The sequence below is a fragment of the Phaethon lepturus genome, unplaced genomic scaffold (assembly GCF_000687285.1).
Source record: "Phaethon lepturus isolate BGI_N335 unplaced genomic scaffold, ASM68728v1 scaffold38256, whole genome shotgun sequence".
Lineage (NCBI taxonomy): Eukaryota > Metazoa > Chordata > Aves > Phaethontiformes > Phaethontidae > Phaethon > Phaethon lepturus.
The window spans coordinates 56,061-72,176 of NW_010547570.1; the positions used below are offsets into that span (position 1 = coordinate 56,061).

General features: G+C 39.7%; 2 protein-coding genes across 4 annotated transcripts in view; one reads left to right on the top strand and one right to left on the bottom strand.

The window, feature by feature from the left end:
- MYO1C (myosin IC) overlaps positions 1-257 on the top strand; it is a 31,168-nt gene extending 30,911 nt beyond the window's left edge. The window contains exon 33 of the mRNA XM_010289688.1: positions 29-257. Coding sequence (XP_010287990.1) covers positions 29-55 — 27 coding nt within the window. The 3' untranslated portion in view covers positions 56-257. The remainder of the gene's footprint in view (positions 1-28) is intronic.
- Positions 258-2,291: 2,034 nt separating this feature from the next.
- On the bottom strand, positions 2,292-14,964 carry YWHAE (tyrosine 3-monooxygenase/tryptophan 5-monooxygenase activation protein, epsilon). Of its 3 annotated transcripts, none has more exons than XM_010289689.1 (6): positions 14,764-14,961; positions 9,239-9,345; positions 8,229-8,435; positions 7,271-7,407; positions 3,354-3,365; positions 2,292-3,207 (listed from the first exon to the last, which is right to left on the bottom strand). In XM_010289689.1, exons 1-6 carry the CDS (start codon positions 14,959-14,961, stop codon positions 3,161-3,163), a joined length of 708 nt encoding a protein of 235 aa, XP_010287991.1. In that variant the 3' UTR covers positions 2,292-3,160. The 3 variants fall into 3 exon arrangements, with proteins under 3 accessions (XP_010287991.1, XP_010287993.1, XP_010287992.1); XM_010289691.1 differs by lacking the exon at positions 3,354-3,365 and adding an exon at positions 4,793-4,839 and having other exon boundaries at positions 2,292-3,213; positions 14,764-14,958; XM_010289690.1 differs by lacking the exon at positions 3,354-3,365 and having other exon boundaries at positions 2,292-3,213; positions 14,764-14,964.
- Positions 14,965-16,116: the final 1,152 nt, after the last annotated feature.

Consider the following 16,116-nt stretch of genomic DNA (forward strand, 5'->3'; position numbering starts at 1 on the left):
TTTCTAGCTTGTCTTTCTTCTCCCACAGGTTGCTCCGCGTTTGAATTCTCGATGATAAAACGTGCCACCACAACAGGACCTTTTCCTCCATCAGTCTGACTGTACCCTATAGAATTGGCTGGACATTGTTCCCAGCAACATCCCCCCTCCTTCCTCGCTTTGCTCATTTTGTTTATTGCTACCAAAGACCTGCACTTTCAGAAAATCCACAAAATACATCTTGCTTTCTTGTCTTAATATGAAAGTTCCAAAAGAAAGGCCTTCTCTTCCTTACCTTAGTGGCAAACACATGGGTCCAACGCAATGTCTGTGAAACTGTGGCTCATGAAACATAGTCAAGCTGGGCTTTGAGGGAAAGGTAGCTCTGTTAGAGTTTAAGCCCTGATGGAAACAACCAAAATTTGTGCTTGTTGTCATCAAAAAGCACAATCAGGTAACAAACAACTCTGCTGCTTTGCCAACCAAATCAATGAAATGCCAAACTTTATATTCAGAAAGAATGTTTTATGAAGAATTTTGCTCCAAGACATATTGTGTTACAGTATATTAAAGCCATATTGTGTAAATGAGTAAAACCCTGTAAATACTTTATAGCCGAGTATGAGATGCACTACAAGAGATGGAGTTGATGTGGAAATTTTTGTGTTTTAGATTTGGAACTTTTGTTGTTTTTAGTTTATAAGGTATTAATCTGAGAAACCCATCATGTAACTTCTTTGCTGATCTGGATCCAGAGACTTTTACCTTTTATTTGAAGTCACCTGTCCCATTTCTTGCTCTATAGTGATATTTTTATACCATAGGAACTTTTTCATACCCACCTCCCCCAAACAAAATGTAAGCAACACAACCTGTAGAGGCCACCACTTCTCTGTGCCGCTCTAGGCTGGAAATGAAACCAGTAGCCTGGGGCCACAGGCTGTGCACATGAGCTTTCCCTCCCACCTTGTACCTGTTGGGAGTCACCACTGCCCCTTCCCCCCAGCTCACCAGGCTCAGAGCAGCACCTTCAGAAAAAGTTGCTTTTCCTCTTTTCAGCGATAACTGGAAGTTTTGAGCTCCCACAATAAAGCTCCACAATGTTCATACATAAATGCCTCTCAGTACTGCCTTGAAGAGGAAGAGAGGGCTAGTCCAGCACCACTGGCATTACTCACCAACTGCTGACAGCTCCTTTGCATGGAAGCATCTTCCCAAGCAAGCTGTGTCACCTCACTCCAGTCCTAACCCAAAACTAGAAGGGATGCACGTTTTGAACGCTGTGTTACAGAGGTTAATACTAAGCACCTTCACTTAACAAAGAACCCAAAAGGCTACAGGGTGGACAGCTGTGTATCAAGCAAATTACAGCTCCAGCTTCCATTTCCAAGTTCTAGACCTCAAACAGTGCATTTTGCACTCTACCTGCCTTAGAAATCCTTCACATTCCACTTCTGTCCTGATGCAGTACCAACAACAGTTACAGTAAGCCCTGAATAAAATATAACCAAACATGTTGCCACTCACATACGATCGGCTTGGTCTCCTACTTTCTGGTTTCTGACATTCTGCAGTTACCAAACACTGCCCCAGGCCTGGAATGCTGTATACACTGTAGTGCATATACACCATACCACTGTATATGCTAGAGTGTATATACTATACAATGCTGTATACGCTATTATATAACCTCTTCAAGACTACGCTCAATAAATTTTTACAAAAAACAACTCCACACCTTGTCTTTGTTGTAGAAACTGTTTCATCGCATGTCTTAGTTTTTTGAGAGGGAGGGCATGGTTTTGTTTCCTCACCTGTCACACAGCCCCACTGAATCTCTGGTTCTTGAGTCAAATCCATCTACAGTGAGGGCAGCCCTGCTACCGTCTATTAACAAGAAGCAGATCAATCCTAGAGATTTCTAAGACATCAGCTAAGCACAGTGGACATTAAGTAACATGTTTCCCTTCTCTCCATCTATGTAACTGGACTGGATGAGGAGTGCCATAAGGGCGAGAAAGATGAATGCATCAACCAGATCACGGCTTTTTGTGCATTCAGGTAGGGAAATACTGAATAAATGGTGTGGAAGAGCTTCTAACCCCTCCTGATGCACAGCAGGCTGTCTTCCAGGAGGCTGGCCTCATGGCTATACTACTTACGCATAAGACTGGGATCTATCTTTATCTCATGTCTGAAGAACAATGCTGTTACTTCGCTTTCTCTCCCCCTCCAAATGTTCCTATTACAAGCAACAAAGGAAAGTTATTTTTGCTGAACTAACTAAAATATAAAAGAAAGTCATAGCAATATTTGGCATTTTTAATTTAGGTTTGTTTTATTTAAGTTTAATGTTAATTCCATGCTGTGTTTCAGTAAGAACAATACAGATTCTGTATCTGTGGCTCCAGTCAGATATCCAGTAGTACAAATTAGCTTCAAGTTACACATACTGAACAAAAGAGGTTGAGCGAGCGAAGGGAGATGGGGAAAGGGGAGGGAGAAAGAAAAAATATTGAACACGCATGCAGGCTTATCAATGCCACCTTCAATGCTAACCTGCTTTGAGGAAAAGTAAAGAACAGGCAAGAATGAGCAGCCACGGATTGTTGAACTGTTACCAGCACCATGATTTTCAGCAACATTTCAGCAGTTTGGAAACTTTTTGTGTTTATACAGTAAAACCACTACAATGTATGTCCCAATGCAACCTGTAACTTCAAGCTAAACACCCAATTAAGTTTAAACATTGGTATAAAATTCAGTTTAAACAGTTATAAAAAAAGAAAAATGCCACCACATGTCCACTACCTTGCCATAAGAAATCTCTCCCCTACAAGTCTAATGGCCTTCAGGTGTAACATCCACTTCTAGTGGCAATCTCGCCACATCTGGCAGGAGACAATACAGTAATGCTGAAAGAGCCTTTACGCAGTCCTGTTAGTGTCTTAGAGAACCTAAAAGCTGGCACCAGTAAAATCCACAGAAATTCACTCTTGCCTTTAAGAACTTTTAAACTGTGTAAAAAAAATAAAAATAAAGAAACCCAACAGGGCAGGAACCTAAATTCTGAGACCCAATGTAAAAGTCAGATTTTGGTGGTTCTCAGAGTGACACTGAGGGTTTTTGTGGGGAAGGGGAAGGGTGGTCAGAGATGGGTTCTCTTGTTGGCCTTTGTGTCTCACTGGTTTTCATCTTCCACATCCTGCAGCGCTTCTTTATTCTGTTCTTCACCTATGAAAGTGTTTAAAAGTAAGGAAGACATTAACTTTTAAAAATGAGACCTGCAGAATGGCTTAAGAAGCATCTAGAGATTAATAGTTTCATGCAAGTACACACGCTCACTCACACACTTGCGTAAATCTCACACACACTCTCATAGCCAGCTCCGGAGTGAAGTGTTTCCATGGAAATTAAGCCTTACCACCACCTCATCACATTCCATACAGAACTGTAGCACGGGCTATTAGAATACATACGCTGTCGTAAGGACAAACAACAAACCACCACTGCTGAAAACTAAGACTGTGCATGTGATCAGTCCTGTTATCAAGATGTGAACAGCCAAGACAAAAGTCATCAGAATGGCTGTAGATCAACATCCTTAAATTAGAACATACCTTCCCAAACCCCTCATCTCTACTCCAGGGCGCGCTAAGGACATCTATTCACTAACTACAGAAATGAGACCAAAACAGTTCTTAGAAATTCAACTTTTTTCTACTTAAGTCCACTCAAGTCTCAACAACAGCAAAGTACTGCAGTCAATTCTGCAAAACAACACTGACGGCATGTATTATTAAAGGTACCAAAAGAAATACAGAAAAATGTCCCTACTTCAAGTCCAACACGACAAGAAACCCTAGACTTCAGGTTATTAGAGAAAAACATCACATGGAAATTAATCTCTCTTGAGAAACAGCCAGCTTGGACCTATTCAACCAGGCTGCAGCATGCAGTAAAATGGAAGTCTGTCCATAAAGACACTGGCAGTAAGTGGTTACACTTCCGCTGCCCTGGGTGAGATGCATGCAATGCCTTCTGCACGTCTTTGCCCGATTCCTACTGCAACAGGAAAAAGTTTAATGCACTTCAGCTAATGCCGTAACACATGCATGATTAAGTTTAATTGATAAGAGAAACTGAAAAATGTTTTCTTTACAATCAATTATCCTTAACCATGGGAGATGGTATTCTCTTAAGGGCAGTAAACAAAAACTACCCATTCAAAAAAATTAATTGGCAATAAAATCCAATCAAATGAGACTAATGACTTTCAGCATATAATCAGAACGCCTGCTCAGAGCATGCCCAGATTCAGGATTCTCACCAGGTACAATACAAGGTAGTTTGGAAAGAGGTGGCCTAGGAACACAAGACATCTGACATTCAACAACAACAAAATTTACATTTTAAAATTACACAATGCATCTTTTAAGATAAAAAAAAGCAGAGGCCCTAACCCAGGAAGATGATTAAAAGAAGATCCGAGCATGCTCTAGCCAACGCACTTAAGCAAATATTCCTGTAACAGGTGATAGTGAAAGTACTTTTCATGCCCAAATATTCTTAATATCCATCCAGGTATGCAGCTCAATTCCCAAACATGTAAGTTACTTTGGATCTTAGTCAAGCATTTTGGACCTGCATAGGGGTAACAGGTCACACACTGGTAGAACATTGCTTAGCCCTGGAATGGACTCAAAGATACAAGCAATTTATCAGCAGCAAGAGAGTGACAGAGGCAAGCATGATTAGTGATCAGAAAAAAAACTGACTCTGAAAAGCTCACTGAGCCATGACGAAGACTTACAAAGTAGAGTTTTTAGGAAATGAACAGTTGGACTTTCCTTTAGGAATCTATACAGCAGGAAAGAAGGGGAAAACAGGAAATCATATGAAGACGATATTACAAGCGTGAAAATAAACTAAACAGCTCATCTATGACATGGTTAAAAGATACAGTAAATGAGATGGAGAAGTGTAGCAGCTGAGTAACACCTGATTTTACAAAGTCATTCCCTACAACCTACACAACTGAAATCACAACAGGCAAAAGAATGTAAAAGAACAAGCCTTTTTCAAGTCCCCCACCCCTTATGAAACTGCTAATTGTGATGAACTTTCTGAATGCCACTATTAACTTTTACCAATCTTCAAAGGCTTTAACCCATTTCAGAAATATGGAGGTTCTGGAAGCAACAGTTTTAAATGCACTCAATCAGCACATGAGCATGGTATGAGGAAACAAGAAAAACTTAACTTTGCACCTATGTCTAAATGTTATGTATAAACACCGTATTTTTTATGGACCTGAAGAACTGCACCATGGTATTAAGTAGTTTGTAATCATTATCCTTCTGGCATGTATCATAAACAGTAGCTAGGAAATACTTCATGAAGAACAAAAATAGCTATTTTCTATGCTACGAAGCTAATTAGGAAACAAGAAATTTGAAGCTAGATTATGCAAAAGAAATATAAACAGCCCCTGTAAATAATCTTGTTGAACTTCTGTGATATAAGAGATACAGGAGACATGTTAGTCAGCTTACATGCAAACAGAGAGAGCTTTTGGAAGATGTTCTAATGCTACTATCTCGCAACAGCAATCCCAGCCACTGAAATGCCTTCCTCAGTGTTCCCACAGAGCACCAGGATATTTGGCTCCATTAAAAAAAAAAGTCATACCTTAATTGTGGGAATTGGGAACAAATTTGTTTCCAATGCCTACCATAGCAAGGAAGGCATCTAGTAATACCTGCAGTATTTAGAGCAGAGCCCATACAGATCCATCCAGGATACATGCATGTGCTTCTGCACCATTAGATAATCTTGCATCTCTGAACACAAGGCATGCTGCCTTTCAAGAGACTTAAGCACTAGGATGTAGGGTCACCTAGGAGCCAAGACCCACACATCTACAGTTTTCCCAGTCAAAAGTCCAAAGAAACATGGGTAAAACGTGACCTGCAACATTCAATGCTCACCATCTATGCAAAGACCTAGAAGCTATCAAGTTAACAATACTTCTTTAAAACAAACCCATCAATCCTACAGAAAAACAGGTAGTCAAGTTAAGAGATTCTACAATTGCTTTCAAATGGACACTACACCAATGAAGTACTCCAAAGTAATGCTATATGGCTATCACCATGCTTCAAGTCATCTTACAAAAAAAAAGTTCAAGACACTCATTTATTTAGCTGAAGTTAAGCAGCAGTATTGTTTCAATCCTCTGTGCATTTCTAACTACCTAATACACTTTAAACAGGACTGACTTTTTTCTCCCTCCAAATTAAAAATAAAGACAGACAGCTCTTTCCACTTCTCTCTCCAGGACATAATTTTTGTAGAAAAAAACCCCATGAGTTTCATCTTTCTAGATAGAGAGCATGTTTAATTCACTACCAGTAACCAGTAAAACAGAAGGCTTAACTCAAAAAAAATCTAAACAACAGTAAATTTGTACTTAGCATTATATGTGAAAGTTTAGGAGGAAAAAGTCCATTCAGTACGCCAAAAAAACACTTTAAAAAAGTTGAGTAACTACCAGATGTTAGTAAGCATAAGCAATGTCCCACCCTCTGGTACTGCCAGGGGATGTATTTGGTATTTGCTCTGGCAATAGCCCACTTTAGCAGTTGCAACCTAGCATTTTGGAGATCATTAAAGAAAGTACTTCGAACATCTCAAATAACAGATTTTTTCCTGATAAAGTATTTTACAAAATCCCTTTTCCTTTTGCTTCTTCTTTGTACTCAGTTCTTCATAAGAAGAGTATAAGATGGAAAGTGCTGTAAGGTGAAGTGATTAATATGATGGCAGTAGATCTGCCACTATAATGCCAACAGAAATATCGAGCAAGTTGAAAAAAAGGCAGGGGGGAACAACTAGATCATTTGCAGTACTTCGTCCTGCACTGGAAATTCACATCTCGTTGTAATGACAACCATAGATGAACATAACAAGCCTTAAGAAAGAAAAGCTGAATTAAATGAAGTCACTGCTTTTAAAAAATCACAGATGCCTAAACAGCCAGGTGGGGAGAAAAAAAAAGGAAAATAATGTTACTAATTCCATACCTCCTTCCTTCAAGTAAGAGCTGAAAAGCTTCTCAAAACAAGATAGTGCCACCCCCATCAACTTACCACAGTTAAAAAAAGGACAGAAGTTCAGGAGAGTCAATTATTAGGAAAGACAGAAGTAAAACACCAAACCAATCCACATTTCCATGCTGTTTCCTCAGCAGCGGTCAGGGGACATCAGCATTTTAGAGCAGTCTACTCACCATCACCCTGCATGTCTGAAGTCCATAGTGTCAGATTATCACGTAACAACTGCATGATAAGTGTAGAGTCCTTATAGCTTTCTTCACTCAGTGTATCCAGTTCTGCAATAGCATCATCGAAAGCTGCTTTTGCCAACCTACAAGCAGAGAATGAATCAGATTTAACATATATTGCTAAACAGAATGCAGAAGCACACAAGTGAAACTTGTGCCTCAGAATACCTATCTTCTAGTTTGGCTACATGACATCCATAGCTTCTATAACACTGTTAAATAATTTAAAAATTTGTTTAGATGTTCATCCAAGTACCTACCATCTTCAAAACCAGTCACTTTGTGTGCTTAAGAATATTTTTACTCAAGGACATTGGTTTTAAACATTTCTATATCTTGCGGTACTACTGATCAAGGTCTGCTTAAAAGAACCTGTATTACACAGCCTGCGATGACAGGAATAGAAGATAAATGGTATTTGCTTCAATCATCACTTTCATGCTCACATGAGCTGAACCACTACAGATGGATGAGCCATTGTCATTCTATACATGCTCACAGTTCACAGAAATTAGGAACATGATCCCTCTTACCTTGTGTAACAGCCAACAGCAAGAGGGGCAAGTTAAATCACCTCACAGTTTTGGCAGGATAAGGGCATGCACAGACTTAACATGGCAAGCTGTTAAACTGCCATTAGTTGATCAATCCAAGGTTATCACTATTCTGCTTCTCATACATGATCTACTCCCAGAAAAACAAATGGGTCTGGACTCAAAAGAAAAGGGCAAAGTTGAAAACTTTTCCAATGAATTGACCTCAAACAGAGCAAGTCATCAACTACTAGCAGGAAGAAAGCCAGCCCAGTGTTCCCATTGAGGAAGAGCAGTTACCTAAGTAGCAACCACTTCTGGCTTGTCTGGCATTCACACAGAATTTCCCCATCTTCCCAGTCACTACCTACCTGCAGGCACGATCAGGAGAATTAAGAATTTCATAGTAGAATACAGAGAAGTTGAGCGCAAGTCCTAAGCGGATAGGATGTGTTGGTGGGAGTTCTGTCATTGCAATATCACTAGCAGCTTTATAAGCCACCAAGCTATTCTCTGCAGCCTCCTTCCTGTCATTTCCTGTGGCAAATTCAGCCAGATACCTATGGTAGTCCCCCTTCCTGAGAACAGAAACAGTAATGAGTCAGTAGTCCTTCTTTCCCCACCAGCCACTAAATTAACAGCTTAGTTCTGAAACCAATGTTTGTACATTCACAAAAGACACTGCTGCTGAATTACTGTCTAAACAGAGCATTAGTACTTGAGTAAATTTTAAACCATCAGGCAGGCAACACAGTTTGGCTTCACTTATTTTCTTGCATTAGTACATGAGATCATAGTATTACAGTCTCCATTACCAAACTGTGTCTCTGTACAATTGCATTTCATCTGAACTAGACAACTTTTTGATCTGAAGGATAGAGACAATTCAACTACAGGGGAAAACACATTCTGATCATTTAAAGATTTAAATTATGCTTCAGAAAGTACAAAATATGCAAAATAGTGACCACAGCAACATACTCCAAGGGCAAGTTTCATTTGATAATGCAATTTTAAAGTTATCCGTCTACCTAATTTTCTCTTTATGAGTGTACAGGTCATGCAAGAAAACACTGAAGCAGTAATGCAATTTCTATGTTATTAGCTCAAGAAAACAGTTGTTTCTTACATTTAAGAGCTGCACAACAGCTTATGTTAAGTTCTCATGACCTTATTCCAAACAACATCGATACAAAACCACACAACCAGGATACTAAGACCTCAAAGGTAGCCAAAAAGTGACATTGGTTAGACATGACTGAACTGCCCTCTTTCTAGAGGTTACTGTGGTTGAGTGGGCAGAAAACACATGTATATCTACTTTATTTCTGTCTCTAGTTCAGACACAGTTAAGAGGTCCTTGCCTCAAGAAAATACTTACATTTTGTAATAGAAAACCTTGGACTCGCCAGTGTTAGCTGCTGGAATGAGGTGTTTGTCCAGTACATCCAGAATGTCACAACAGATTAACTTCAGTTCAGTCTCAACCTATAAAAAAAACACCCAAAATGAAAAAAGGAGGCGAGATTAGCACATAAGAGTAAGAGCTATTTCAAAAATATCAAAATATCAAGAAGGCCACATCATAAAAATCCAAAGAGGTGGGGACAGAAGGAAAAAAAATTCAGCTGCTCCACAGGTGCATTAAGCAAAACAGTTCTGCATAATTAGCTGGCACACAAAAGAGGTAAGGATTGATGTATGACAAAATGCTTAAGTGAATAATGGAATTATAAACGCCCTGGAAAACATTTTGCTAGACAGTTGCATTAAGTTTGTCTCAGGATATAATTCCTTACTATAAGGCTTGCGCAACTCCTAGTTCCTTACATTTTTGATCCTGGAAAGCTGCCCTAAAAGTGACAATTTGAAGGTAATTAATACAAATCAGCTAAACTCCATCACACCCCAAAGTTAAATGGCACTTTCAGAACAAGTTTCTAGTGACTACTTGGGAGGCAAAACTAACAGGAGAGCCTTAAGGACAAAAATCATGGAGTATTAGAACAGAATAAAGTGTGCCACACAAACAAAAAGGTCAGATACAAGAAGAAAACCAACTCCAGAAGATATAGACTTCAGAAGCAGGGAAAAAAACAAAGTGTAGCAGCAACTCAGAGAAAAAGCAGAAATCATCAACACTAACAGTGAGATCTGTGGCCAAAGAAAATAAAGCATTATTTAAAAACAGATATTGGATTTTAATAGTCAAAGTGAAAACATGGTCACATCACCTTCATATTTTCTAATGTAGAATATAAAGGAAAGTCTACGAGGTTAGGTTTTACCACAGAGTTTCACACCTGAAAGCAAAGAAATTAAGCATACCCAAAAAAGCTAAAAACTGCCTTTTGCCATGAACATTGCCAAAACCAGACTTGCTCTGAGCATCTATGTCATTCACAGTAGGAGTGGTTGGTTAAGTCTAGATAGTTACCTACTGCTGCTCTTTTATGATTTTGCAGTAACTTTCACAGCTACACCTGAAGACAACTCTGGCTCAAACTACTTTTATGTACTATATAAAGTAGAGGTTTTCAAGTAAAGGCATCAAAATCAGATACAAGAACTACCAGGAACTGCATGTCTTTGAGCACAAGAGCAGCCCCACTTAGTCCACTATCCCTTCCTATCCTCCCTCCCACACAGTTCTCTCTCCTTCCTTTAAGCGTTTCTCTTGCCATCTAATATTTTTATCATCATATAGCTCCCAAATTATTAAGGTTTGCAACTACAACATCTATGCTCAAAAGCTGTTAAAATTACAGATCCAAAACAAAACCGGCACATACATACACATACCAATTTGTACAAAATGACTTAACAGATTTGCAAAAGTTCCTTTAGAGAAATTAATCTACAGCAGATTTCATGTACAAACAGTGTCAGAATGCCCTAATATTCAGAGGAAGAGTTAGACACTATACTTAGTTATATGGTAAATGCTTAAGGAAGTTGTTGAATTATGGTCATTTGAGACGAATCTACTTCATATATTCTTGGGCTACAAAAGCTATAAAACCTTTGGCCAGCAGTCAGTTCCTGCAAACTTCTTTCCTCTTGATCCTCTTTTTCAATGACTTCTTTTGCAGAGAGATCTTCAGCAAAACTGCAAAGAATTAAATCAGTTTCTAATCCTCTTTTGTTAAATAACCATACACGTACAAACTTCTATTTCATCTCAGACAGACCTTTTTCAGTTTTGCTTAAGGGATCAGTCACACAAGTAATCAGAGATCAGCTGCTGTCCAGGGCAATGTAAATGTCCTACCCAAGCTTAGTTTAAAAAGATTTCATACAAATCAAGTTGATTAAGAACAAAACAAAAAACCCCACAACAAAACCCTAAAAGCTCTTTTACGAAAGGATCTGTTCTAGACAGAGTGGCTCAACAAGCTCTGCAAAGCGGCAAACCAGCACAAGAGCCCACACTAAGCCTGTTCGGGGCATTCAGAAAAGGTAGGTTTAGGGTCTATCACCATCTCAGCTCCAAATATGACAAATGGTACCACAGGCTCTGACTGGCAAGGAAGGACTGCTCACCCTGATGGGTGCATAGAAGCCCCCACAACCCATCCTGCCTCTCTATTTTAGTGGTAGTGCTGGCTTAATCAGATTCCAGACCATGTTCTTAGCTCTGTAGATACAAAAGCTTGTAAACCACCTGGTGATCTAAATAAGGAAACTTATTAGAAGCAACCAAGGGAAGGGTGGCCTGTACTAGTTCTTTGACCTGTTTTAATAGGTAGCCCCGAAAATAGCTGCACCTCACAACTGAGAGGCAACATGAAACTAGAACGGTAGGGAACAATTGCTAAAGCCTGTAACCTACCTCCTTCCCACCCTGCCAAAACCAACAGGCCCATTACCCACATGTATGCAAATTCATAGCCTAACCTAAGAAGAGGGGAAGGAGAAGACAGCCTTGCAGCTGCTCCAGAATACAACCCAGAGCACTAGAAACACACATTCTCACGTGCCACAAATATAGACCAGTAAGAAGGGGGCAAATACTTGTCCTACACTATTATAGAAGGGATTTGGTTTTACCACAAGGAAGCAATCTCCATTATGTGGAGATATACACCACTTCATCCTCTCAAGGATGAAGAACACAGGCCCCAGTGTGTTCTCATCTACAGAGATGCAGTCAGACAAGAAAGCCAGGGGCTCTACTTTTGTGTATCCAAATGGCCACAGGACTGAGGGAAGCAGCAAGTAATTGGCATTTTCCCCCATGGCTATGTATGCGTTTCACTAGTTATCTTAATGGAAGTAGAAAAACAAAACCACTTAAGTGGTTTGGATAAAGGCACAGCCTGGCACCTTCCATAATCTCTCAGTATTGCCTAGTTTGTGCTTCAGACAAAACCAGCCTGGCCCTACTCTGACACCACCATCATCCCTTGAGTTCTGCCCCAAGTCATACTGGCTAGTAGCTCAAACAATTTTGAGACGTGCTAAATTACATGCTGATGTAGACCAAAACCATCAAAGAACTACTTTCACACAAACTACACCTTCCATTTCAACTCAAGCAGCACTCTATAGCTGAGCAAGGTCACAGCTGGTTTTGGTGGTAGGCAAGAGATGTGTTTTTCTAGTGATACTGGTTCTCTCCAACTCCCCAGTGCTTTAGACTTGGCCAGTCAGTCCCCAGGCAAGTGTTTGGTTTCTTGGGCTGTTTTTTTTCTTCTCCAGTGCCTTTCAAACCTGGGAAGAGTCTCCCAACAACACTGAACTTACTCTGAAAAATGCTACAGTAGTGTGTATTTGTTGACAAGGTAAGCATAACACCTAGAACTCTGCTGAGCCTGCACTGGACTTTCTCTCTTCAGAGAAGCACTGAGCATTACAACAGGGCAGCTGTGCTACTGTTCCAGCAGCGACAGTGAGAAGCATCATCCAAACCTTTGCAGTACATTCTTCAGGCCCTTACTGCTCCCATGCCATCTTGCCAAACCCATTAACACTCTCCTTACAGCAGATGCTAACTAACAGTAACTCCCAGCAGCTACAACACGATCTGGCATGGCACTGCACTTCACTTGGCCTCTTGCTCTTGATAGCTACTTTAAGGACTATATACATTCGTTTCTTGTACACCAGTCTGTTCTGCATAGTACTTGCTCTCTTTACAAAGAGAGATGCAGAACCATGCCTTTTTTACAGTTCTTTCAAAAACAAGAAAAAAGTCTTTTCACTGTGAAAAAAATCTGGAAGGACACAGTATAAGACAAACTCAAACAATCATCTGATAGCTATTGTCTTATTTTATATGATCTGTTAGAAAGATTTCAGACACCCATCAAGAAATGGTATTTAGGACTGTATGTAACTGGCAGAGCCTCATCCCATCAGCATGCCAGCATAAAATTAGAAACTCACAACTTTAACAATTCCATGGAGCAACAGAAACCCTGTGAGTCAACAGAAAGTAGTACAGAGCCATTCCTGAGAAAACATTTCCAGGCCAACATCATTTCCATTGGTGGTATATGAATCAGTGCCAGGTGATATAATAGACTCCACTGTTTCTCTGGAAGTGGAGATGTGAACCATGTGGAGGCACTTGTACTCAAATAATGGAGATTAAATCTCTACAGAAATGTGTGGGATTTAAATAGTATGGGAGCACGCCTGCTCCATGCTAAACCATCATTTAAGGAAAGGGGGACCAGCAGGAGAACAACTACTCACTGTTCTAATAGCTGACGGTTTCATTAGCCCTTACTGATGGGAGTCAAAGCTTGCTTCAAGTTCTCCATTTTAAGTAAAGTTGCACAGACTGACTAGACTCAGCATAAAGTTATGTGGATCAATTTTTCCCTCTCTCAAGAGAGAGAAAACAGCAAGGCCCTAGAGGTTATTACACATGCAAGTTCCACAGCTGAGATGACCATGACATCTTCAGATCCCCCATCCCCAGGAACATGGAGTGCTTTATCCCAAATTGATTGCTTTAACTGCTACCAGTGTAACTGACCAGCTTAAGGAAAAAAAAAAAATCTACATTTTAAGAACTAGATGCTGTCAGAGAAGCCATACTATCTCAGCACTCATTTCAACACACACATAGCTGCCTGAGCTAATAATAGATCTGCCAGTTCAATTATACAAGACCAACTAGGCAACTGTTCTTCAGTCACCCAACTGCTAAGCACTTGGTTTACAGCAACTCCTGCCAAGTTTTCATCTAGGGAGGGAAAAGTAACAAAACAAGGCCAACATACATGAAATGCAACTATCACAGTGATAAAAGACAAGGTAAAGGAGTCAAAGGTGCCATCTGGCTTTACACTGCCTGTCTTTATGCCAAGAACAACACCAAAGATCCGTCCCCATTGGCATTCCAACTAACAGTATTAATATTTTGAACTCTGTAGAACAGAGTACTGCAATAGCACCAACTGCATCAGTAGTCTGTATCAGCCAAAGCAACTTTTATCAGAAGTAGAAGCATAACAGAAACACCTCCTTTGACACAGTTAATTTAAAAAAAAAAAAAGTTGCTTGGGATAAGTCAGGTTGGAGGGGAAAGAATAAAGCCTCCTAAGCACATGCAGCCTCATACTTGAGTAAGCAGGGAAGAAACAAAGTGCCAGCACAGTTCAAATACTTAGCAGGTATGCAGATGCACTGGACAAAGAGCCCCCCCCTTTCTCCTTCGAGTCTACAGCCTTTTGAGTGTTTACACAAAAATACCCAAGCCCTCCCCTCCACCAAGCATATTTATTCTCCAGACAAGGAAGGAACAAGCTTCATCCTTTCAAGACTGGTTATACTGGTCACCACACTGGTCACCACACTGCAGGCAGTCTAAAACACCAGTGCAGTTTATAGCAAGGGTAACAAAAATAGCCCTTAACTAAATAGCATTATGCCATAACACCAACTACACCTTACCATTTGCCGATATTCCCGAATCATTTTTAATTTGTCTTCTCCACCTTTGTTTTCTTCTTTCTGTTCAATGCTGCTGATTATTCTCCAGGAAGCTCTTCTGGCTCCAATCACATTTTTGTATGCAACAGAAAGCAGGTTTCTTTCTTCCACTGTCAACTCCACATCCATTCCAGCCACTTTCTTCATTGATTCAACCATTTCTAGGAGGAAATGGTCAGACAATTATTCTCATAGCTAAAGCATCTTTCAAACCTTTCAATAGAAGTTATACATTAATGATAGCTTACGAAAATAGGCTCCCTCCTCCTTTCATACACAGTTATTCCTCCCTTTTATACTTGAGTGTTCCAACCAAACCAATGAGCATGTACACAAATGAAGTGTCTGATGTTCTTTCAAATACATTTGACAAGGGTCCCAACAAAATTATTTGTGTATTTTTTTGTTAAGAGACAGACAAAAAGGATTTAGCAGCAAGCATGTTTGAGTGGATTATAGTTATCAGTACAATCCTACAGGAATAAATATTCTTCAGAGTGCTTCAGAAAAGGCAGTGAATAGTGAGAAAAGCATGAGCAAATGTAATCTGGCTTTCAAGCACAGTAAGGATAAACTGAAGAATTACAGCACACTCCACTGATTTGTCAGCTGGAATACAGTGTAACATGGTAATTAACCAAAAAATAAAATCCAGATTTGAATAGATGTAGAGAAGTATGAGTACTGTTATTAGGGAAGCAAGTTCCAAGAGGAACCACCAAAAGAAAAATTAGGTGGTCGGAAAAGTAGCAAAAAAAGTCATTCTTTTTTTGAGGATAATCAGAGCAACCATATCTACTCATGCCAAGCAGCTATTTACACTGAAAAGTAACACAGAAAATACAAATTAATTGATACTTATAGTTTAAACCTTTTGGAAAGGACTTCTAAACCTGAGGTTCAAAAAATTATTACTAAACATAGCTTTCCTACACTCAAGTGGAAGCAAAAGCTTGAACTACTTAAGACAGGTTATAATCCTTTCGTTACCTAACCACATTAAGATTGCTTGGGACATATTAGAAAAGTAAAAGCCAAAGGTGTTAAATATACACTAATTGAGGGCTTAGTCTGAGACATCCAGGAATCATAGCTTTCATCCTGCCACACAGTGCTTTAGTACATTCATCATTCACCTGCCAGATTCTAGAACTGGTGGGAATCCCACAAGACAGAAAACAAGACCATTAAGGAATGAGACTAAGCCCCAACTACCTTATCTACTCAACAGGACAGCTGTTCCATAGCTATCTGCCAGGTAGAGGAACACCAGAATGACATTTAGCTTCTACCAAAAGCTTGATGATGCCATTA

What these genes read in the sequence shown, in the direction of transcription:
- YWHAE (XM_010289689.1), bottom strand. Translation starts at nt 14,961, where the DNA reads ATGGTTGAATCAATGAAGAAAGTGGCTGGAATGGATGTGGAGTTGACA. An exon ending in TTCGGGAATATCGGCAAATG is followed by an intron (nt 9,346 to 14,763) that starts GTAAGGTGTAGT and finishes TTTTTTTTATAG; the next exon opens with GTTGAGACTGAACTGAAGTT. An exon ending in TCTCCTGATCGTGCCTGCAG is followed by an intron (nt 7,408 to 8,228) that starts GTAGGTAGTGAC and finishes CTCTGCTTGTAG; the next exon opens with GTTGGCAAAAGCAGCTTTCG.